Source organism: Plasmodium fragile (assembly GCF_000956335.1).
Source record: "Plasmodium fragile strain nilgiri unplaced genomic scaffold supercont1.2, whole genome shotgun sequence".
NCBI classification, from domain to species: domain Eukaryota; phylum Apicomplexa; class Aconoidasida; order Haemosporida; family Plasmodiidae; genus Plasmodium; species Plasmodium fragile.
Window position 1 is genome coordinate 428,796 of NW_012192582.1, and position 25,035 is coordinate 453,830.

A 25,035-nucleotide genomic window follows, 5' to 3' on the forward strand; every position below is an offset into this window, starting at 1 on the left:
GGAATTGCTACTAGGATAAATTAAGAAGTTGGAAAAACCCCATAAAGGAAAAAAAAATTAAAAAAAAAAAAAAAAAAATGAGAATTATCAATAAAAAAAAGATATAATTGTTAATTTACCCCCGCAAATAATTTTTTGTTTCTTTTTTATTTTTTCTCCAGCCCTTTGTGTATAATCGTCATGATTATAACGTAACCGTACTTTTTTTTTCTTTTGCATTTTCCCCTAGATTCGTGCTCCCACTTAAAAAAAAAAAAAAACATTGTTGTGAATGTTTCCACATAGGAAATGGGAAACGGCATAATATGCATATAGGCCCATAATTTATAGGCACATTATTTTCTTTTTCGGTGGCTTCAAAGTACCTCATATTTTGCTGCATTGTATTTTTTTTAAAAGAACATAACAGCTAATACAGCATACGTGCGAAAAAAAAAAAAAAAGGTAATACCAAAAAATAAAACAATATGAAAAAAACATGGTATAACTTGTTCTACTGTTCAGATGAAAATTTTGCCATGTATTGAAGCTCATAAGAATTGCATCATCGCATTATGTTTTACAAGGAAAAATATGAATTAGCATAGAAGGAATAAATGAAAAGGAAAAGTACGTTGTGACTTTTTCGCTTCGTGCGTCAATTCTTGGCCTTCATTTTTGACCTTCATTTTGGCCTCCCATTTTGCCTACCATTTGGCTACCATTTTGGCCTCCCATTTTGCCTACCATTTGGCTACCATTTTGGCCTCCCATTTTGCCTACCATTTGGCTACCATTTTGGCCTTCATTTTTTGCCTCATACTTTGCCTTCATTTTTTGCCTCATACTTTGCCTTCATTTTTTGTCGTCGTTTTATGCCCACACTTTTTTCGCAATCACCGTGCACATTTTTGTTTTCGATACATCCGTAATTCATGCAGCTACCATTCTGCGTCCCCTACACGAACACCCATTATTGAGCGGCCTACGCTCCCGTTGTTCGTTCTGTCTTGAAGGATTATTTATTTCAAGCGCATTTTTCGACATATATTCAGTGGAGCTGTTTTCTGCCCCACTTCGCAGAGGCGAGCAGCCCTGTGCCAATTGCTGACCGTGCCGGGGTTCCTTGCGAAAGCAGATGATCTTGTACTGTGTGTTCTGAATATTGTGCACGAAGATGGACAGCGAAAACGACAACGAGCAGGGGAAGGAACGTGCGAACGTGCAGGTGAACAATTTGGGGGAGGTACACGAATTTGTGTTCTTCCTAAAGGAGGAGGTAAAGAGGGAGCATATAGAGCTAGTTAAGAATAACATCGAGGACATTTTGAACGGAGGAAACGAAGAGGTCTTTGGGTTGCTTAATTTGTTGTTCTTCACGAAGGATGTCAATTATGTAAGGAACAATTTATGCATTTGTCTGCACCAGTTATCCAGAACACTGAATGAAATAAATGCAGAGGATATGAAAAAGAAGGTTTTTAAATATATATTGAAAAAGTTAGAATATGTGAAGTGTAGCTATTTCGATAGAGCGCTTGTTTGTAAGAAGTTTTTATCCTTTTGTTCAGCATACAAAGATATATCATCAGAATTGAGGAACGTAAAATGCTTCCATGACTTATTTGTGAATTGCTTATCATTCTTAGATAGCCTCTTCTACAGTAATGATAAGTTGAGCGAAACGAGTCACAAATTTCGCATGCTAAAAAAGGGGGCTATCAAAAAGTTGATGGTGATATTTTCCAACATATGTAACATAAATAAGAATGAAAAGGGTGGGGGTAAAGAAGCGAGGGACGCGAACCCAATGAAGGCAGAGGAAGAGATAGATTACATACTAAATATGTACGCGAACGAGAAATATTTTTTCTATCTAATTGTAGAATCCTTTGGTCTATTTTTATGTAAAAACAGCGAAAAGAATATTTTGGATAGAAAAAAATATGTAGACAGATTTAGCAACAAATTTATTAATCTTTTAAATTCAAACAAGGAAATTTTGCTAAAAATTAATAGATCATTTAAGTACATTTTTCAAAATGGAAAGGATGATAAAATATTTCAGAGCATCCTGAATCATATTCATAGGTATGATGAAGTGGCCCTAATCAATGCATCTCCTTTTTATTACTACTGTGGAATATACACCAAGGACCACTTTTACACATTATTAGAAATAATAATAAATATAAAGAAAAACAAAAATGTAAAGAATTGTGACATACTATATTTCATCCTGTTTTATAAATTTCACATAAACAATGAGAATGACTCCGTTTTAAAAATGCTAATTGAAAGAAACCAAAAATTAAATATTGTAAAATTTGATGAGAAGATCATTTTTTTAAAAACCGCCACGTATTTACTTTCTACTAATAGAAGCAAAGAAATAAAGGACATTATTTTGGCCAACAAAAATATGATCACGAACTATCTGAAAAAGGATTTAAATGAAGATGTCAAATTGGAATGTCTAATATTTTTACGAAGTTTCGTGAGTATTATAAAAAATGACAAAGATGTGTACAAAACATTTTCACCACTAGTTTTAGAAATTTTAGAAAAATACGGAAAAAATAATGACAAGTTTTTGCAGTACTGTTTGTTGTTTTATATCGATTTGGTGGATTGTGTCGAAGTTAATGAAAAACTGATTTCCACACTTAAGGCCCACTTAAACTTTTGCTTAACAAAGCAGATTTTAAAATACATTTACGGGATCAACTTGTTCTTACTTCTTTACATAAAGAATAAACACGGCTCCTGTGGTGTTACCATTAACAATCACATTAACGAAATTTTGGCGAAAAGTTTGTACAACCAAAATGAGCTTTTCTACCTATATGATATAATTGAGTTGAAAAAAATTCCCCCTAACAAATTCTTCTTTTATGTTTATTCACTTGTGATGCTTCTCCACTTCCTTCTGAACGAAGACAAGAAGACCCTATCAGAGTATGTTCACGAGATGATGAAGGATTTCCCCACTTTTATTTATTTTGATCAGTTGGCCAAGTCGCACGTACTGCCAGTGCTACTGGGGGAGAAAAAAACCGAGGACGAAAAGAAAAAAAAGGTTGCTGCAAATGTACCACAAGAGAGTAAAAAGGAAGGACTGAAAAAAGATAGCCCCCAAAATAAGCGCAACAATTTACATATGTTGACACTTCTCACCGAGATGTGCATTTTGCACTACTTGGAAGAAAAAAAATTCGACAAAAATGAGTACAGAAAAAAAAATGAGAAAAAATTCCACACTTATTTATTGAGCTTAAAAAAGGGAGGAATTATTAACGAACAGAATTGTGAGTACCAAAATTATGTGGACGACTTTGACATGCTGCTAGACATTTTGCTCATGCAGAAGGAGGTGTTTCAAATTCTGCTGCACTCGTTCTATGTGTACCTCTACATATACTGGAACAGTGGCCCCCGCTTTAGATACGATAATGGGTATGTTTTGAGACGGTTTTTGTTCGTACTTTTGTCTTATGTGGCCAAAATTGAACTGGACCCAACCGAAAGGAAAAATTGCTACTTTCTCTTGTTGCTATGCTTATGCCACCCGTGCATATTTTACAAAAATTTGAGGAGCTCCGTAAGTAGGAGAAGAATGAAGAGGTATATATGTGGCAAAATATTGAGCTGTGTGAATTTAGATGTGGTTATAGCTTTTATCGTAAAGGGTTCCGATTATTACAACAATGAGTTGCACAAGACTGTCTGCTTACATTTGATCGAGGTGTTTTACATTTGGGAAATTTTACCGTCTTGGGAGAACAAGAAAATTGCTAATGGAGTCCAGGTGGGGGAATCAAATGTGTCAATTTTGACAAATCGGGCAGATAGCGGAATGGTTGGGGATACACTCGATAACGAGAAGAAAAGTAAAAACAAAAAGGTAAAATTTTCATTTGGTTATGAGTCTAACTATGAAAAGAACTATTCAGAGGAGGCGAATGAGGATAATGGACGCAAAATTGTAAGCTTACACGATCCTGAAGTTAAGAGGAAGCTAACCGCTTTCACGAGCAAACTGATTGACATGCTAGATGATGTTAGTGTACAAAATGTGAAAGAAGATGAAATCGAAATTTGCAAATGTCCGTTTAACTCTCTCTACGTGGACAAGAATGTGTACCAGCCAACCATCGTTGTTGAAAGCAAAAATGTGAAGAGAAATAAACATCTATTCTCCATGTATGATGAGGAGACTGCGGAAATGATCATGGAGGAAGAGCTGAATAAGAGCAAGAAAGCTACTGCCAGCAGTACTACAAGCCCTGTGAAAGATAAAAAAGGAAATAAAAGCAAAGGGCTAACGAAGGAAGACCTAGAAATGGAAGAAATAAAGAAGCAAAATGAGATAAGGTTAAGAGTACACGAAATAGTAGAACGAAATAAATATATCCTACAGTGTATTAAAAAAATGAGTTACATTGATGATATTTACGACACCAAGTATATAAATCTGTTTATTAAAAAAATTATGGCTTTTTTAAAAAACGATTTAACTAGTAGATATTCACAGGCCTATTTGAATAAAATAATTCAGAACATGATAAGCACAAAATTGTTAACTTGCAAAAATAAGATTACAAGATGTTTGTACAAAATAAGTAAATACAACAAGGCAGACGAGTCAGCACTGATCATTTTCAGCTCCTTCAATATGAATGAAAAGATATCCTACGTACTGACTTTATTGTTATTCCCCATAGTATTACACAGTATTAACATAATAAATGATAAAGACGTAACTCTGAATATTTTGAAGACTTTGGAAGTTCTCATGTACTCAAAAACCAAAATTAACGATGAAGATGCACTCAAGTGTTTACAAATTTCGTTTGAAAAATATCCCGATTTGGACGTAGAATTGGAGTCCTTCCTTGATAACTTCAATTCGTATTTGCTAAGTGAAAAAAATGTAAAGGTGCTCCTCCAACTTTGCATAACGGAGAATGAAAAACGTAGGAACGTTATCATAAAATCGTTGTACAAATTTGTGAAAGATGAAGATGCTAAAGGAGACAAAAACTCATTAGACACCATTTTTAACAACGAATTTATACACCTATATATGAGTATTTTCCAGAATGATTACAATGAGGAGACGCACAGGTGCTGCGAAGAAATGATTCGGATGTTGGGGATTTCTCCCGTCTCAGATCAGTACAAGCTAATAGATTTGCTACAGAAAGAGTGCAGCGATTTTCAAACTATGATCTGTAAAACTATTGTAGGGTCAACGAATAGGAAGCAAGCGAAGGAACTACTCTTACAGCTAACATCCAAGTATATAACGTTTAAGGAGTATGGAAAAATTGGAATATTGAAAACGATGGAAGAGCTGGCCAAGGACAATTTTGTTATCGTTATTGATGATGTAGAATTTATTTTAAATTTTCTGTTAGGGTTATGTTTAGAAGAGAAAAGGGACATTTCGAAAATTAAAGAGTTTGTCCTTACGTGCGGTTCGTGCGTGATTAACTCGTATAATGAATATTTGATTAGAAGTAAGAGGAAGGCGACCAAGAAGAAGGGCAGTCAAAAAGGTACAAAGGGTGCAACGAGCAAAAACGCCAAGGGGAAGAAGAAGTCCCCAAATGGAAAGAATCATTTGAGCGAATCGGAAGATGAAAACTATGCGCAGGACGATGATGACGATTTCAAGTATTACTCCTCAGACGATTCTGCATTATCCACAGAGTTCAGCATGAAGGACAACTCGAAAAATGAAAATAAAGAGTTAGAAGAAGCCTTCCAAAGGATTTACAAAGTGCTGAATAAATATCGCGACAACAAAAAGAGTAATAACAAGAGTGTGGTCGACTTGGTCGTTGTGATGTTGTATGGGTGCTTAGGAGCTAACTTGAAAAAGGAATCCCTTGAGCTGCTAAACAAGTTGATAGGACAGATTCTGCACAACGACACGGACAATTTTACCCAGATTGAGATAAGCCGCATAATCCCTAAATTTATAGAAAATTTAAAATGTGATAAGGAAGACTTTGATGAAGAGTACGAAGATGAGGAGCTTGATGATTTCGATCGGATGAACCCAAACATGACAAGGTCAGTAAATGGCAGGATGAATAATGCGAATAAGAAAAAAACAGTTACTTTTTACATCGATGGGAAGGTTCACAGCTCTACTAAGGGGGCAAAAGGTGGAGCAGCCGCGGTAGCAGCAGATGGTGACAAAAAGGGTGCAAATATAACAACATCATGTGAAGGGAAGGAAAGCGAGAGTGAGACACAACCAGGGGGAGGAAAAAAAGGAAAGAAGAAGACGAAGGGGGATAACAAAAATAGTAGTAGTAATAACTCTCTTAGTAGTAGTGCCCACACAGGTGGACTTATTTACGTGGAAAATTACGATGTAGGTATGTTGGTAGAAAAAATATTTACTATTATTCAAACCCACAAAGATTTGAAAGTGAGAAAAGGGTGCTGCCTACTTCTAGGAAGTGTTATAAAAGCACACGGCATGCATATACTGAAGAGGTTCAACATTTTGGGTAAAATAAACTGCAACATATATTCGGAAGACGTAATTAAGAGGCAGAGTTTTTACCTTACGTATGGATATTTATTCAAAGTGTTGAAAATAAAATTCGAGCCGTACATTTTAAAAAACTTCAAATTGTTGCTAGAATGTTACAAGGATAGTGTAAACAATATAAAGGTTCTTGGAATAAGTGTCATTGAAGAAATTTTAAATGATTTAGGTCAGTACGGATTGAAAAAAATATTACCTTTTATAATTTTTAGCTTAAAAAATTCTAGCATTAGAAATAAAGACATAGTGTCCTATTTGGATACCCTGCATTTAATCATTTCCAAATTTGACATTATCTGCTATGTGGACAATCCGACCTTGGCTAATTTGGTGAACTTACTGTGCGATTTGGTGTCCGAAACAAATTCTAAAGTGAGAGAAATATGCATAAGGATCTTTAACAAATTGGAAAAAATGATACAAAATGTGGAAATGAAGAATATAAGTAGGCAGCTTTTGTTATGTATATATTCTCCAAATGATAATCATTTGTGTGATTTTTTGGACATTTTTTCTGCCATTTCGTTTCAGTACAAAATTGATAATATTTCACTGTGTCTACTTTTCCCAGTTATTAAAAAGGGAATAAATAACATTAGATTGGATCTGAAGAAGAAAGCTTTGCAAATTTTATATTTCCTAATTTATCTGGTGAATGATCAGTCTGTATTCATTATTTACTATGATAGTATATTTAAAAATTTAATCGTTCTTTTGAATGATGCAATTCCAGAGATAAGATTTTTGACGGCTAAATCGGTTGGAAACATTTGCTACTTTTTAGATGTGAACAAAAAGCTTTACTACATTCAGTACATTTTTAATATCCTCATAAACACTGAATCGTCGGTAGAGAAGAGCGGTGTCTCTTTATGCCTGTCGTCCATCTTGGCCAAGTGCTCAGAAACCATTGCTGAGAATTTTATATCTACTGTTGTGCGCCTCATCGATGTGAAGAAATACACCGAGCTGAAGAATAGGCATGGGAAGAAAGGAAAGCAAACCGAAGGTAAAATGATTAAAAGTGGAAAGACAGCAGGGAAGAAAGGAGGAAAGAGAGGCTCTGGAAAAGGCTCCAAATCGGTTGCAAAAGGAAAAGTCGCACTTGAATTTTCAGATGAAGAGGACGACGAGGATGGGGTGCAGTTCGTTGATAGCGACATGGAAGAGGGCTCGTATTCGACCGGAGAAGGGGAGGATGACTTGGACGATGATTATGATGAGGAAGAGGATGATGTAGACGACGATGAAGAGGGGGAATATGACGACGAGGAGGAAGAGAATGACGATGATGAAGAGGAGGGTGACGGCGACGACGACAGCAGCGGGGACGAAATATACACCCGCTCGGACGAAAGCAAAGATGACGATTTTGAAGCGGACGAAGAGGGTTCACCATTGAAGGGAAGAAGGTACTACGACGGGGAAGATGAGGAGGACGACGATGAGGACCAGGAGGAAGAGGATGAAAATGACGACGGGGACGACTCGCTGACCGAAGAAGAAAGCGATAGTGATGATGACATATTGAGCAAAAATGCTGAAAAAAAGTCGACCTATTTGAATGGACTGTACTTAATAGAGAAGAACGAAGAGAATGAGTACCGCATCCAGATAGATGACGATTTGGCCAATTGGAACCTGGTGTATGATAAGAAAATTATAAAAAATGATAATTCGAAGGAGGGACTAATTGGCTTCTTCATATACATCCCGGAGTGTGCCCCGAGATATACAGAGAATTTTTTAAAAAAAATATTGCAAAAGTTGCTACTCTGCCTTAACGACACAAGTGAGAAAATAAGGGACATAGCCCTGAGGGCATGCAAGGTACTGATAAGCATATTCTCCAGAAACAATACGTCGCTCATTTTAAAGTTCATCGAAAATAAGATATATAATAGCTACTGGAGAATTAGAAAGGACACAGTACTTTTGCTCAATGTATTGATTGAAAAAAATATAGAAATCAATAAGGAAGAAAAGGATATAGAAACTTTGAACTTATTGCACGAGAGGTTTTACTTCATGTTATCCCTGATATGCGTTATGAGAAATGATAAGAATGTAAATGTGAGGCAAACCGCTTATAGTATATACAAAAACTACGTAAATAAGAGAATATTACAGGAAATGTGGCCCATATTGCTAAAAAAGATAACGCAGAACTTGTCCTCTAAGAGTACTTCAAAGCAAGTGATCAGCGCGTCAGCATTGAGCGATTTAGTATTCAAGACAGACTCGAATAATTTGGAAAACATATTAGAAAATATGGTTAACGAGTTTAAGACAACAAAGTGTACCTCTATAAGAAAAGGAATCTCTCTCGGTTTTAGCGAAATTTTTTCCAAAAATAAGTATCACAACTTGGTTGTTACACATGTGCATAATATTATTTATATGATTAAAGAATTGGCGAATCACAAAAACACAGGAGATATAATAAAATTACTCTCCATGTTGCTAAAAAATATTGATCAAGAGGTTTTGAAGGGCATCATTAACGACTTCGTCAATGATGTTATGGATTCAAGTGAAAATAAGGATAGTGTGAAAAGGTTTACTTCCAAGCAGTATATCAGTTTTAAGAGTATTAAAATATTCCTAAATGTGCACACAGAATTGGTTATTGATCTTATTGTGGACAAAGCCTTGGTACCTCCGTACACCGCAGCAAAGATGAAGCTGTTGTCCTACGTTTCGTATGCCAAGTTGAGTAGTTACACGTTGCTGTTTAGGAAACTTGTGCACATTTTCATCAATTTGATACTGCGCGGGCTGAGGGAGTTTAGGAGTCACGGCTTTGACATGAAAAATTACGCCGCGGTTGCGTCGTACAACATGGACGAGGACAACCAGGGGGAAGGAAAAAAGAAGGTAGTTGCTTCTGCGGAGGAATTAAAAGTGGGCAAGTCGGACGGAGCACAGGTCGAAGTGGATGAAACAGAGGATGAAGTGGGAGAGGATGATGACGATGAGGAGGAAGAAGAGGACTTTGACGAGGCCGAAACGGAAGAGGATAATGGAGCCTTCCAAACGGATATGAATATACAAGACATTATAATCTCCCTTAAGAGCTTCCTAAAAAATATAAGCGACAGAAATGTGGACACGCTGACGGAGATCCTGTTTGCGGAACTTCGAAAACACAACAGCTCTGTGGATTTGTCTTACGCATGTTTGGAAAAATGGGAAGACGGGGAAAAGCACACAGATCGGAATAACGTGCAGGGAGACAGCGCAGATTTGGACTGCACGCATAATTATGCCAAAATATGCAGCGGAGGAAAATTAGCCGAACTGAAAAAATTCGAAACGACCAAGAGAAGTGGAAAAGTGAGGGAAATTATTCTGTCCATTTTTAAGTACATGCTGGATATTATAAATGAAAAGGACATCGCTGCATTGAATAACGACACACCAGCAGTACACAACTTGAATGTAGCAGAGCCGAGTAGTAGCCGTAATAAGGGAAAGCTGCGAGGACACAAACGCGTGCACATACTTCAGTCGTATAGAGTAATTACATACATAAGTATGATGTCAAAGTATGCACTAATAGATATCAACAAGAAGGTGTTAGAAATCGCGTCCATCATATATGTGTACCTAATTGAGGTGATAAAAATGCTGGATAATAGCTGCGCCTATGTCGAGAACTTTCAGGATATTATAAATAAGTACAGCAGTGATAGCAACCTTGTTCCAGTACCAGATGGGAAATACGAAATTGTAGGGTTAAATATGAGCAAGAAATTGTTCGCCTCCCTGGTAGGCATGTGCACACATGTAATTCTGCTGACGACAAATCCGAATGTTAAAATTAAGGCAATCGACATCATAAGAATGATATTTTTATATACCACTAGGGAGGTGTCCTGTCCTCAAATTTTGAAGGTATCTGGAATTTTAATAAGAGTGTTAACTAATAAATATATTGAACAGGCGAAAATTTACATCTTCTCAACGTTCGAAGTACTAATTAGGAAAGGCAGCAATTTTATTCGACCTTTGATTCCCCAACTGCAAACGTGCATAATAAAATCGCTGAACAACGAAAAATTGAAAAATCAAATTATTCATATTTTGAATATGATTTCAGAGAAGAAACTCTCCAGGGTTGATTTGCTCATTAATGATTTGCTGAACAATATTAATATACAGACAAATCCGCAGCAGTCTATAACGATTTTTATGATTTTGTCGAACATTTTGAGCAGTCCAGATGTTAACATAAAAAATATTTTGAACAAAATTATTAACTCGGTAAAGTCAAATTTTGTGCATAGCAATTGGAACATATCTTATTACGCATGCAAAATTTATGTGTTGCTAATATTTTACCACCTGCCAAATAAGAAGCAGTACTTGGAATCCATCCTTGTAGCGGAAAAAGCGAAGATCGATTGTAGCACCTACTATTTTGTTTTACACATAAGTGAAATAAATAATTTTTATGAAATCCTGAAGAGGGAAAATATGACGGAGTGTTTTAAGGAGGTGTATGAACATATACTGAAGGACGAGATTAACAGTTTGCAAAATATTTCCTACCAGATATTTTATAATATGACAAAGCAAGATGAAGAGTGTATTTCCTTTGTCTATGGCCTGGTTCCTTATTTGAAGCTACCCCCCATGACAGTAATTTCGGTGGAAATTCACCGCTACTATTTTAAGGGCCTGAGGAACATTTTTAAAAGTTGCCCTGATATTTACAAGGAAAACAAGCCCAACTTTTTGCTCGTCTTGGATAACCTCCACCTGGCCCTATCTAACACGATTCAAGTGTTTAAGTCACTGGTAAGAATTGCGTGTTATTGCCTTTGCCCCGACTATATGAGTGTGCTTTTATGTGTGCCTATCCAGGCGGCACCACTTATTGCTGCTGAGAAATAGGGCACCTGGTCACCACTTATGACCGCCATTCCAATTCACCCCTTTGTCACCACTTTTACAGGGAGAAAGCTGCGCAAAGTACGTCCTCGAAATAAACGACGAAGATCAGCATAAAGCCAAAATGGACTTCTTAAAACGCAACCCGGAAGCGACAAAATATAATGTACTGCTTGAACAGGTAAATCGACTTGTGGCGAAGAAGCATAGCATAAAATCGGATTCGGAATAGCCCATCTTTTTGTTATCATGTAACATATGTATCAAAATTTTGTATATTTGTGCACCTTCATTTTTATGCCCTGTGGCTAGCACCATGGGTATAGTTGTATGATCCGTTTTTTTTGAGGAGCTCCCAAAGAAGCATCCCTCACATGTTGCTCGAAAAAGTGGGATAGGTACACGTAGAAACGTGGCAACGTAGGCCTACCTCCCGTGTAGAACTTTTAAACTTTATTGTACATAAAATGAATGTATGATGTATAATTCACAAATGGGTTTTTTAAAGCAACGTTTTTAATGGTAATTTTTGGAAACAAAAAGAAGGAAGCGAAGTGTGGGCAAAAAAAACATGTCTATGTTTTTCCCTAATTAAAGGGTTTTATATAGAGGTGTTACGCTTCCTGGTTGGCTTCCCTGCACCTAGCGCATTAGCACAGTATGGGTGATAAAATGGCGCTACGTGCAGAGAAGCCAACCAAGGCGAAATGCGCAGGGAGTGGAGAGTGCAGGACCACGCGCAAGAATATCACTTAAGATGTATGCGCCCACTGCGTATTCGATTTCGCTGGGAAACGAATTGAAAGTTTTTAAAAAGCTTGTAGCGACGACACATGACGGCTAAATTATACGCTTCGAGATAATCATTATTTTGAATTTTAAAAATTTGAAATTTTCTTATGCCCGCCTCATTATAGACGCAAATGTAAGCATGCTCAGAGGAGTCGTAAAAGACGCCCCTATATCCACTTTTATTTCTATCAGGAACAATTTTAACATTTCTTGTCACATTATGATCATATTTTGCGCTTAAATTGCTGCTGTCATTGATATTAAGGGGTGTTTTGTGAGCTCTCTGTTCCTTTTCGATTTGCTTGCTATATTTTTTGTTGTACTGTTTGGACAAAATTATAGCTTTGTTTCTGGCTGTCTCGAATTTTCTTTTTTTTTTACAGCTGAAACTTCTAAACACTTGAATACCCTGTTTGTAATAATAAACTAGGAACCTTTTCAAAACATTATCGTACACTATATTTTTTCTGCTATTTTGAATTAGGCCAATTCGTTGTCTTCTCTTTTTCTTGGGATAAAAAAATTCCAACCTTTTTCCTGCACAGGTATTTATAACTCTTTCGTCTTTTCTTTTTTTCCTTCTTTTTAATCCTCCACTTCTTCCACTGAAAAATTTTTTATCTTGGCAGAAGAGTAAGTTTCCTCCTTTTATCCTAGGTTCCGATATGCTACCAACGATACAGCTGTTTCTTCTGTATTGGTCAGTGCCATTTGTGGAGCCTTTGTTTTGGTTAGGATACATGAAAGTGTGTTTTGAAAAAATTTGAGATGAGGAAATTTTTTGCCTTTCTTCACTTTCATTCTGATTAGCACACGTTTGTTTTATTCTAAATCGTGAAATGCTTCCAATAGGGTTGTTTAGGAAGCTTCCGTCGATTGACACAAACCTGGTGTTAGGCTTGCATAGTAGGTTCCCCCAGAAGATATGTGTAATCTCCTTCGTATAGAAGTAGTACCTAGGAGTCATCTTTTCTTTTTCCCCCTTATCCGTGATTTCATTTTTTTTGAAGTACTTGTATTATGGGAGTAAAATGGGACCACGTTGCTAATGTTAACCATTTTAGCTGGTATGCATTATAGATATTTGCGCGCAGTGTGAGTGGCTCCCTCGGCTGGTGGATTACCCCCTGGGGTTCGTGCGTGCGTGCAGTTGGGTAGGAAGCTGTACACAGACCATTCGGGGGTAGCATATGTGCATTGCCATTACGTTTGTTTTATTACGTTTCCTGTCGCTGGAATATTCTCTTTTTTTTTTTTTTTTTTTTTCCTTTTTTTTTTCATCACTAAATCTCCAACAGGTTTGCCACACCGCATGCACAATTTTCATTTGCGTGTAGGCAACAAGCGCCTATTCGTGCACATTTTGCGTGAACACATTTCTCGCCTTTGCAAGCCCCCTTTATGCGTTTAAAAGAGGGTTACAATTTGGTGGTAATTTTATCATTTTATTTTTTTTTTTTTACTCTTTTGTGTGAGGAAGCACATTGCCGCTTATCCAGAGAACACACTGCTAATGCGCTTTGAAAACGGTAAGAACTGGTTTATTGATAAAATTAATCAGTGTTCCAGTAGCGCGGCACTTAACGCCAAGTGAATTATTATAAAGGAAAACAATTTCGAAGAGAAACCCCCACCCACCGCCTTTCCAATTATGTGCCAGCAGAAGCGCCTACTGATGTAGTACTTTACAGCTGCTGCAAGGTGTACTCGTGTTTTTTTGCCTTAGAGCTTACTGCATGTCTGGGATTAATAATTGCATAGTTTGCCCTGTGTGGAATATTAACAAGAATGTGCGCAAAATTGTGGTTGTGCGTGGATATGATGGACTGAAGGGAACTTCTTCTGTGTTTTCCCTTTCCCCTATCATATCTGGCCCTTTTGTGTCACATTCCCCGTCTTCACCGCTGCTCTGCCGCTCCGTATTTAATGAACCCAGTTGGAAGGCTAAACAGAGGGGGAAGGGAAGTAAACATTTTCCTACTAGAACAACATGCGCAGAAATGCGAAGGAGTTATTGTTTAGACAGAGCTATTTGTACGCTGAAGGGGACTGAAAAGCAGCACCTTTTCTTCATAACAGCTAGGAATTAAGAGGGGGCGAACATGAACAGGGACGTTTTAGCATCGGGAAAAATACACGCGGATGTGTACACACCGATGTAAATCGTCGCGTCTGCAACTGCTTTCATTTTTGGGGCCTGTTTCCCAGCGAGACCAAGGCGCGTAACACCAGAGGAGGCAACACCAGGAACCAAAAAAAGGGGAAAAAATGAACATTCAGAAACGTTAGAATGAGATTTTCACTGATTACATTGAACGTTGTGCTTATATTTTTGACCCAACTTATGCAACACCATGACAAAATGTTTTTGCCTACATGTGGCGCAAAGCAGGTCGTAGAAAAGGTCTTCCACCAAAGGGGATATAAAAGAATATTTCATTTTTTACCCATACAGAATAGCTTTAAGCAGGGATCGAAATTATTTATGACCAAAAAATTTAAGTACAAATATAAGAATTCTCTGGAAAGAAGAATACGAAAGGGAAGAATAAGAAATGAAATAAATCAGAAATTAAAAAAAAAACATAGTGCTTACATAATGATAACTGAGAAGTTAAGCAAATTAGATCCTGAGCAGAAATACTTTAAGTACGATAAAAATATATTAAAGGAATATGAAAATATTAAGGACATTTACAAAAATAAAAAGCTAGGACGTAAATTTAACCAGTTCGATTATTGGTATTCGTCCAAAAAGAAAGAAGCCAAATATAATTATAGTAGACATGTAAATTTTACCATCACGGAGAATAAATTTAATTTTAAAAATGTCTTTTCATATTTTCACATACTGGAGGTTGTCCATGAAAAATTTAAAAACAACGCTTTTTATATTAACGGTCTGCAGTCATTTATTAATAAGTACTACGACCCGGTTACTCAGAAACGGATTAAGTACTACGACAAAATTAGGGAACAGCTTGAACTGAAAAAGAAAAATGGGGAGAATAAAACTGAAGAGACCCATAAAAAGGAGGGGGGTTCTATGGATGATAGCCATACAGGGGAAGTAAAACAGAATTATGTTGCTCCCTCGAGTGGCTCATCAAAAGAAGGGGGAAAGAATGATCAGTCTTTTCAAGAAGATACAATAAAAAGGGATGACAAACTGGAGGACCCGAAGATGCAGGCGAAAGACGACACAGTCACATCGAAAAAAGAATTCTTCGAGATGATAAAAAAGAACCTGAGCGAATTTGAATATTCAAATGAAGTAAGTGAAGATTCGTCATTTAAACTTTTCGGTTCTCCTACAAGTTGCCTTCTAAAGAAAAATGGCCCAATCGCGTATGACATAAAGAACCCCTTCATGAAGTCAAAGATGTCCTCAAAGAGGAGGAGGTTTAAACAGAGGAGGCTGTTCGATATTATCAACTTTAAGTGCAAGAATAGACGGGAACGGCTAATGCAAACCGCGGTGCGGAAATTGGCCAAAAGGAAATTGAAGGACGAAAAGTACATTTTGGACCCCATGGAGCCTGCTTAATAGGGAGGTCAGCATCTCCCTTTTCCTTCTTAGCAGCGCGAATACATTTGAAACCTTTCCACAAGCGTCTTTGAGCGCTTGGGAGAATTGTCATTTTGGATAAGTCAGCCCGCAACTAGACACATATTTATTGTGTTTTATTATATTATTATTTTTTTTTTTTTCCTGTGGGCACCATTTGGTGCTTTTTCATGTAGCATTTTTTTGTACATGCAGAGAATAGTCAGGTGGAAAGCGTTCCAATTGTGTGGGGGATGGAATGCCTCCTCAGCAGCGCTAATTCATCAATTTGAAACCTGCAATTTGCAGATTATAATTGCATCCAGTTTTTCTTTATTTTTTTCAGTTGAACTATGCCCCAGGGGGACTGTTTCTTTTGTATTAAGAATATTGGTCATGTGCTGCGCAGGCAAATACCTATCAAGTCACCTACGTGTTCGTTTACAAATAAAATGGTTCAATGCGTAACACGAAGATGCAAACCGGGGAGACGCATAGCACTAGAAAAATGGGTTAACTGACAACGGTTTGGGGTTCTTTTAGATTCGCCGTTTTGGGGGCAAGCAGTACGCTGTGGACATGCTCTCAAAAGGAACGGAAAAGACGCGGGGACATAAAACGTTTAATTCAAATTGCTCAAAAGATTTGCCTTCAGGTGTGTTGGTTTGAGCACATGTGTAGTTGCATCGAAGGCGTTGCTTCGGGGGTAAGAAGTTTTAATTCGGCACGAATGAGCCGTCCAGGGGGTTAAATAGCAATACATGCGTGATGGGGCGGATGAGGAAAAAAAAAAAAAAAAAAAAACACTCAGTAATGGGCACAAAAATGCACAACATGGTAATATGCCTATATGTATATGCACTGCAATATGTTGGGTACGCATGCTTCCCACAATGCTCCTTTCACCTCCTGTCCCATCACTTTGTCCCCTCCTCAGTTCTCCTTCAGCTCGGAGAAGAAACTCTCCAAGGTGTTGTTTTTCTTAATTTGCGTGGTTTTTTTCTCCTGAGAGAAGAGGTTGTCCACACTTTGATTTTTCGTCACACCGGTAAAGAATTTATCGAGGAATCCACTTTCCTTTTTATCTTTATGTTCGCCCTGCGTCTTAGCGACGTTGATGTATTGTTGGTTGGTTTGCTTAACGTCAGGGATATTTTTTTTTTCATCCTCAGACATGTGTTGATTATTACTGTAACACTTTTCGTATATTTCTTTCCGTTTCTGTTCGTCGTCTTTATAATCATCATCATAATGTAAATTTTCTTCAAAATTTTTGTAGCTTTCATCTTTTATTTGTCTTTTTAAATATTCGTTTGTAATTTCGCTGTGCAATGTGCTGTATTCGTCATCCACAAGACTTATGGAAAGCATCATATTTTTAATATTTTTGAATAACCTCGATGTTTTCACAGCTAGTTTTTGATTCTTTTTATCATTTTTGAGTATAGCAAACATTCGCATAATCCATTTATCGTATAATTTGTTTAGTGATTTTAGAGTGTCACTGGCACTTTTATTTTTGCCATCATTCATATAATCGTAGTGTATGTTGGCAAATAGCTGTTTGCAGAATAGGTCTACTCTAGAGCGCAACTCATCGTACTGCTCCCAAGGTAGGGAAGTAAACTCGCTATTGTTAGAATCGTTGTCTAAGGAGAGGTTAGGGTTGGTTTGTATCAACTTAACAAATCTTTCATACTTAATCAAATTGCATTCGTTTGAAAGGATGTATTTTTTTTCTACGTTGTAACCTAGACAACTTTCTATCTTGTTCGATCTAGGTTCGATTTCATTTTTATTTAATTTGATAACAGATATTTGTTCAAAATTGTCAAAATAGAGAGGGTAATATGTGCATTCACTGCATGTAAGGATATCATCATCGGGATTATCATCATTCACATTTTGTTCATTATCTCCTTTTTCACCTGCATCCTCTTGTGCGTCTGTATCAGCGCGTTCGTTACTACCTTTCGTATTTCCATGCAGAAGTTTTGCGTTTTGTCCAGAAGCCCTTCTTTCCGTAGGTTCTACATTGTTTAAATTGTTAAAGTCGAAAACTGGGACCCATTCATACACAATATGATTGGTGGTGTTCTTAAAAAGAGGGTATAAACCATATATAAAATTAGATGTATCCCTAACGTATGGAATGCCAAAGTTGGACATATTGACCCAATTCAAATAATGACATGAAGGGAGAGACAAAACATCATCATAGAGTATTGTTATGTGATATGTGTTGTACTTGTTCGATTTCAAGTTTGTAAAATTTTCATTGATTTTGTAGAGCGTACAATTATATGTGTTGTTTATATTATATGTGGAGACGCCTTCAAAAATATATTGACAAGTAATGACAAAAAGGAGGTAGTCATATGCACAGATAGCTACAGGTAAACCCTTCAACAGAAAGGTGTTTATAATATATCCATATGTAGAATATATTCTGAGAAAATTACTAGATGTGACAATTGCGACGAAATTATTTCCGTTGGCTACTCCTTTTATGAACTCATCATTTGGTAGATATTTGTTCCAAATGACATTATCCCTCAAATTGTGGAAACATAATATACTGTGACTTTTTGAGAAAGATTTTTCGTATGGGTTGGATGCTAAAGCAAATCCGTAAGCACTTAGCGATGCAGCCGTTACGTTGTAAATATCTGTGATTTTTTTCTTTCCAACATCTTCCCCTCTGAAGAGGTATACATAGATGTAGGTCTTATTTCCCTCCTTTTTCTTTGTTATATGTCCTATATCATTCCAGAACATGCACCACTGATCATTTATATTTTCTGGTTCTTCACATAACCCTGGACAGAGAACAATAAAATCGTCATGATTAATTTTTGTATAACCACTAATTTGCTTTTGGAGCAAATCTACTTGCTTTTTTAATTCTCTCAGTTGGTCAAATTTATCCTTAACATAGGTATTAAATCCGGTTACGCTTTTCTGGTCATCTTCATTATCGAACAAATAATTGCTGTCTTCAAAAAGTTGATCTTCATTCCGCCCGCCTTTACTTCTATTCCTTATAACATCTCTATTTTTGTTTATAAAATCTTGTAAATTGTATTCCTTTGGATTGTATTCATTGTCTTCTTCATCTAGGTTGTTGTGTTTCTTTTTGTTATGGGAAATGTGTTTTTCATTTTTGTCACTATTGTATTCGTAGTCGCTGTCATTATCTGCCTTCCTATTTCCGTAGTCCTCATCCTGTGTGTCTTCCCTCTTGTTTATCACATCTCCATGTCGATCCCGTGCAACTTTCTTATGTGTCCTGTTGATAAATGTGTCTTTGCTTTCTTCATCGTCATCCGTGTATATTTTCTTTTTCCTCTTTTTTACATTATTCGAATGAAGGTACTGTTCGCCCGAGTATGAATCGCTATTCCTTCGCTTATCGTTACTCCCTGTGCGTAACTGGCTGCTCATTTTATTACGTTGTTTTAGAAGCGTGGACGTGCTCTTCACACTGTGTTTTTTCTTCTTCTCTATGTGGTAATTATTGTTATCTTTCAAAATATCAGCCAGGTTGTTTATGTTTTTCTTTTCATGAATTGTTCTTCCAGCAGTGGTGTGTTCATAGTTGGACCCGTCATTTTGGTATTCTTCTTCAGCGGTACTTGTCTCCTTTTCTGAACCATTCCACTCGATTTTTTGCAAGATTTTTTTTCCCAGTAGCTTTACATTGGCTAAGTGGCTCTCCTGCGCTAGCATGGACATATGAAGATGGTCATTGAAGTAGGACAGATCAAACTGGGAAATCAAATAATTGCTCTTAAATTTGTAGAGGCAATACTCCTGTTCGAATTCCCACACGCAAAAAAGGTAATCGGCGCAACTTAATGTAGTTAGTAAAATTACGTCCTCCGAAATGGTTATGAACTTGGTGGCGTTGATAAAGGACTCATGAATTTCTGCTCCAGAAAATTCATACACCTTGTAATTGTATATGGTTAGGTACCGGACGTCCTTTTTCCCACACAGGGAAATACAGTGGTTTTTTGGATGCCAGTCGCAGTTCAGAATATTTTTGTAATTTTTCGAAAGCTCAAAGATGTTCTTCACCTCGACACAGTGGTTGGTTGCGCTGTCTCCTTCGCCGCTGCCCCCATTCTTGCCACTCCCTTCATTCTCCTTCATTTCACTCGTCTCGTGTGTCCCCCCCCCCTCTGCCTCCACATCCCCCTTGCTGTCCACACCAAAATCCTGCTTCGAAATATCATATATGTACATATTGATGTGGTTGAAAACGGCCATATTTTGATAGTTTGTGCTCAAGCAGAAATTATACGCATACTCATGTGTGGGTAGCTTAACAGAACTGAGGTACCTGTCTTTGTACAAAATTAAGGTATAATCCTTGTAAAGAATTAAGCAGTTCAGATTGTTATTAATTTGAAACATTTCGATTTTAACAATGTCGCACACTTTCCTATATATTAATTTTTGGTAAATGAACTCCTTTTTATCTTGGTCTTCTGAGAAAATACACACATTTCCGTGTTCAAAGGCGATGCAAACGTGGTTTGTTGCTGCCTCGGAGGCGTTCCTCTTCTTGCCGTAGTTATCGGCTAAGGTAGTGTTTTCGCTGTGCGATTCTCCGGTAGTTGTTGCGTCCCCATTGGGGAAGGTATCACTATGGGCTGCACCATTAGACAACTCGCCATTGTTGGGGTCATTCTCATGTGAGTTCTGAGAGGTTGCAATTTCTGCAGGTGGGCTGTCAACCTGGTCGGTGTGGTCCCTTTTCCCTTCTGTATCTATGCCATTATCATTGTTGAACGAGCCGATGTCCTGTCCTCCAAAACGGGCTTCACTAATTCTGAGAGGGCACTTTAACTTTACGTTATTCGAAATATACACAATTTTTTCATTTTTATTTATATAATCGACGCAGTATATAGCAATATTTTGTGCGCGAACCACCTTTTTTATTTCCTCATAGGTATAAAATTTGATTTTGTTCCCGCTGAGCAGTAGCAGTTTGTTGTCGTAGTGTCTGAGAATCAGAGCACTGTTGATGTCTGAGAAGAATAAGTCTTTCATTGTGGAGGGTTGTTTTTTTTTTTTTCGACGACTCCTTCGGAACTACGTGTTCCTCCGCACACAAAAGGATAGAACCAAGCGCCGAAGCGCAATAGCTATAAAAAAAATAAAAAAGGTGTCCCTCGGGGGAATGGAAATCCGATCTGGTATGATGGGATCAAGTTGTGTTTTCCAATTTACACCTCTTTAGCTGCCACTGCATAGCTACCATTACACAACTACCACCACATCTCCGCACTAGAGCTGGTTCACATGTACGGAGCCCCCGCCCTATGTTGTTGAACAAGCTCGGTCTCAACTGCACATGTGCTCAGGCACGCTGTGGAACTTTTTTTTTTTTCCGCGTAATTTCCCCCTATGCGTAAACGTCATTCAAATTTTTTTTAGCACACTTTGGAGATTATACAAATAATACAGCTATAATTCCATTTTTTAGCATTTTCACAAAAGCATCTTTTGCTACTTTTGTGGGAAACATAAAATACTTGCTTCGCACATATAGGGGAACTTTTTATATTTATTTTTAAGCAAATTAACAGATCAAAAGTATGGTAAGAAGTTGGTTAACTCGGTGAATTAAAAAAAAAAAAAATATATGCATACGCACAATTATTTATATGTGTATAAATGTGCAGTGCGTATGCTAGCGAAACAATAACTCAAGTGCAAGGGCAGCAGTAAAGTTAAGTCACCTGCATAATTGTGTACACAAGTGCATTTCGCTCATGAAATGGTGAATAAGTTGTGCGATGATAATATGCGGCTGTAACACATGGCAGCAGCTTTCCTTGCACATGTGAGAAAAAAGCATAAAATAAACAAGATTACATCTTCTGTTCGCAAAAAACCAGAATGCGCACAAAGGTATACATACACATGCTCCTGCGGGCATACGAACAGCCAATTGGTTATCCATAGGGCGAGAAACGCTATGTGGTGTGTATGATACTTTTCTTAAAAACAAACATGAAGTAGCTTAAAAAATGTTAGCCCAAGAGTTAAAATTATGAAGGAAGAGGGTTGTACGGGGGTGCAATGTATAGAACAAGAAATCTTCAAACAAATAGAATGCCAACGTTTGAGCACATTTGTATGTGTGCGCGCCTGCATGAACGCACATTCGTTAGTGCGTATACATATGTACAACGTGCAACGTGGCTTCAAGTGGAGGAGTAAAAAAAAAAAAAAATTGTGCTGTGTAAGCATAATTCAAATTATCAAAAAAGGAATGGCATAGGAAGCTGTTTTGAGGATTACCAACATCATTCATCTGCGTAATACACACTCTTGTCCTTGTACCGTTGGACCTTTTTCTAAAGGATGGGGGAATAAGCAAAAGGATGAATCGGGGCAGTGGTAGTGTATGAAAATTGGTACAAACGAGAGATGAAACGGAGGAAAAAAAAAAAAAACAGCCTTAATCTTTCCTTTCTGCTTATATATGTTCGACGGATCTTTACATACGACATTTTTTTTTTTTTTTAATTCCATTTATGGTGATTACCTTAAACGATTCCCTCAGCTGGGAAACATCGGACAGCAAACTGTTCACATTATCTGAAAGCAAATTAACCCCTGCATATCCCTTCGGTTTGATGGTTATTTCGATGGTGTTTTGCAGAGGATGCGGTTGTCTATATGCTGCGAACGTGACCTTGGGGTCTTGACAAAGTGCCCTGATGGGAGGAAAAAAAAAAGCTCATTGTCAAGGCAGGAACAGATTCTTTCCCGTCATGTGTGGTGACACATATATGAGCACGCAAGTGGTGGAACCGCACAACACAAACGCGATAAATACACACACGAAAAGGACACATAATGTGGGCGATTGGATGTGCCCCCCTTTTTTTAACGTATCTTACTGCTTTATCAAATTCCCTATGGTGTGGTCCTCCAGTTTTATGGTAAATATGTTGCAATCGCCTTTCTCCGATATTTCGCAACTGACTCTGCGGAAATATGAAATGTAAGGGGTAGGGGCAATGAGAGGTTTTTTTTTTTTTGACGATACTTACATGAAAGTTGTTCGCACGGTGAGAATCACAGTTAAGTGCTCACGCGCGCGATTAAGTTTATGCTGATGTGCACGATCACGTAAACGGGCTCAATTTCTCCCCTTGGTAACCCTCCCAATTTGCAAGTGGAAATGCAGGTTGTAGAATTTCCATGCAGACCACTCAGGGAGTATCAGTATCAACCAACATGGTTATGTAGAGTGAGCCTAAATCATTTCGATAAGAGCACAACTGTCCAAATGTTTTCCTGTCGCTGTGCGAAGAATACATTTTCGTGCAGCTTTCCCCTCTTGGAGTCGTTCGCTTCTACAACGCACTCTCTCCACACATTGATCAATACAAGTGCATCTCACGTGGTTCTTTTAATTACTTTTTTTCTCCGGGCGGCAATACAAGCAGGTCGATGTTTTCTGGCTTATTCGATAACGTTGGGACAGACATTTTTGCGATACTTTCTTGTTAAGGATTCGTGCCAATAAGATGAAGACTGCGCGAGGAAACTCTACCAGTCGAATTATATCCACCTCATTATTGATGGTTCCTTTTTTTTTTTTTTTTTTTTTTTTTTTCCCCCTTTCCCAGAATAGAAGGGGGTAAAAAAAAAAAACCCGGTTTTTTTTTTTTTTTTTTGTTTTTTCCCTTAACTTGCGAAGAGAACTAAATGTCACGATTCTTCTTCCTCCTCTTCGAGGCAAATGTTTTACCCAAATTTGCGCAGGAGAAACACGTTCGGGTAAGTTATTGCGCACGGGACGAAAGTAAAATGTACATGCGTACGTAAATATATAAATAGTTGCTAAATACCTTAGCATAAATTGTGAGAAAGGAACTAAATTTCTTGTCACGTTAATTTTAAATTATTAATGCTGTTGTGCGATAGAGGCCATTTTTATGTTCGAGGCAGGGAAAAAAAAAATAGAACCGTTTTTTTTCTGCGCGCGTGAACAGGGAAGGATCGGCAAACCTTTCAAATTAACGGTGTAAGGCGGGTTAGGAAAATTCCAAAGAGCACATTAATTTTTATAAAAACATGTAGGTTCAAATACAATTTTTTTTTTTTTTTTCCTTTCATGTGGAAGAGCATACAAATTGTGAAGCACAAAAAGGGATGGGGCTGAAACGGCGAACATTGTTCCACCACGCTGTGAAGTTGTCATATTCCCCACAATTTCTGAGTGCGCTTAAGGACATATTTATATGTATGCTTCCATTATGCAAAGGAAAGAACAGTTTTCACCTTGCCCTTCTGCATAGGACAATTTTGTGGATGTTTAAGTGAACAAGTTTTTTCCCGCACGCATAACTTGTATGTACAAAAATGTAAGCATATGGAGACTCTGATGTGTTCTTGAATATTTCAAGAGGGTACAGTAGTAAGGGGGTGAACAATAGGGAAATGTATAAGCAGAAAATGAACCAGCAGGTGTTTATGAATAATCGCGATCCTACGTCATTTTAACACGAATGCAATTTTTAATATACGACAGAAAAGGTGTTCCATATATCCATGACGCATGTCACTGTATGAAAATTTCGCGCTTTCTCTCAGAAAAAGACACAAAAATGTTTATAAGAATATATAGACTGTTGAAATGGCCCTATTTGTGGGACAGGGAATTTTGTTGTATTGTCATTTTTGCTCAGCAAATGTGAATTCAAACATACAGAAGGGAAAAGGAAATGGGGAAAATAAAAAAAGAAAAAAAAAATCGTTATTTGTTTTTACGAAATAGTTGAGGTTCCTTTTTCTTTATAATTTTATTTTTTGTCCATGTGATTTATTTCCAGGAGTGACTGTGTGAAAATGTATCGTACTTTTTTTAAGGAAATTTTTGTTTATTCATTTTGGTAAAGTATTTTCCTTCCAATGTGTTTATTCTTGAGTCACTACATTTGTCATGGCTCACAAAAGGACGGTTTAAAAGTGCCATTTATTTAATCGCGCATTTGTGCAAAAATTTCCTCCATCTGCTTTGCATGAAATGAGTTTGTAGACGTCCTTTTTAAGGGGAAGGAACGATAGGCGTCTTTTATCATCCTTTTTTGCGTTGAAGCGGAATGAAAAAATTCGTGGGAAATTAAGGAATGGTGAACACTGTGGTGAACACAGTAATGCGAATTTCTGTACACAACTCGCGCGTTAAGCATACTTCGCTTGTGCGCATAGTACATATAAA

General features: G+C 37.3%; 5 protein-coding genes across 5 annotated transcripts; 2 read left to right on the top strand and 3 right to left on the bottom strand.

The window, feature by feature from the left end:
• Positions 1-1,156: 1,156 nt before the first annotated feature.
• AK88_00269 (uncharacterized protein) lies at positions 1,157-11,675 on the top strand (the record flags this gene model as incomplete). The annotated part of the gene is made up of 2 exons (XM_012477920.1): positions 1,157-11,350; positions 11,508-11,675. The coding sequence occupies 2 exons, from the start codon at positions 1,157-1,159 to the stop codon at positions 11,673-11,675; spliced, it is 10,362 nt and encodes a 3,453-aa protein (XP_012333343.1).
• Positions 11,676-12,191: 516 nt separating this feature from the next.
• On the bottom strand, positions 12,192-13,202 carry AK88_00270 (uncharacterized protein; the record flags this gene model as incomplete). The annotated part of the gene is made up of 1 exon (XM_012477921.1): positions 12,192-13,202. One exon carries the CDS (start codon positions 13,200-13,202, stop codon positions 12,192-12,194), a length of 1,011 nt encoding a protein of 336 aa, XP_012333344.1.
• A 1,395-nt stretch (positions 13,203-14,597) lies between these two features.
• AK88_00271 (uncharacterized protein) lies at positions 14,598-15,782 on the top strand (the record flags this gene model as incomplete). Its single annotated transcript, XM_012477922.1, has 1 exon — positions 14,598-15,782. The coding sequence occupies one exon, from the start codon at positions 14,598-14,600 to the stop codon at positions 15,780-15,782; it is 1,185 nt and encodes a 394-aa protein (XP_012333345.1).
• Positions 15,783-16,715: 933 nt separating this feature from the next.
• AK88_00272 (uncharacterized protein) lies at positions 16,716-20,843 on the bottom strand (the record flags this gene model as incomplete). The annotated part of the gene is made up of 1 exon (XM_012477923.1): positions 16,716-20,843. The coding sequence occupies one exon, from the start codon at positions 20,841-20,843 to the stop codon at positions 16,716-16,718; it is 4,128 nt and encodes a 1,375-aa protein (XP_012333346.1).
• A 1,262-nt stretch (positions 20,844-22,105) lies between these two features.
• On the bottom strand, positions 22,106-23,299 carry AK88_00273 (uncharacterized protein; the record flags this gene model as incomplete). The annotated part of the gene is made up of 4 exons (XM_012477924.1): positions 22,106-22,156; positions 22,348-22,519; positions 22,706-22,792; positions 23,229-23,299. 4 exons carry the CDS (start codon positions 23,297-23,299, stop codon positions 22,106-22,108), a joined length of 381 nt encoding a protein of 126 aa, XP_012333347.1.
• Positions 23,300-25,035: the final 1,736 nt, after the last annotated feature.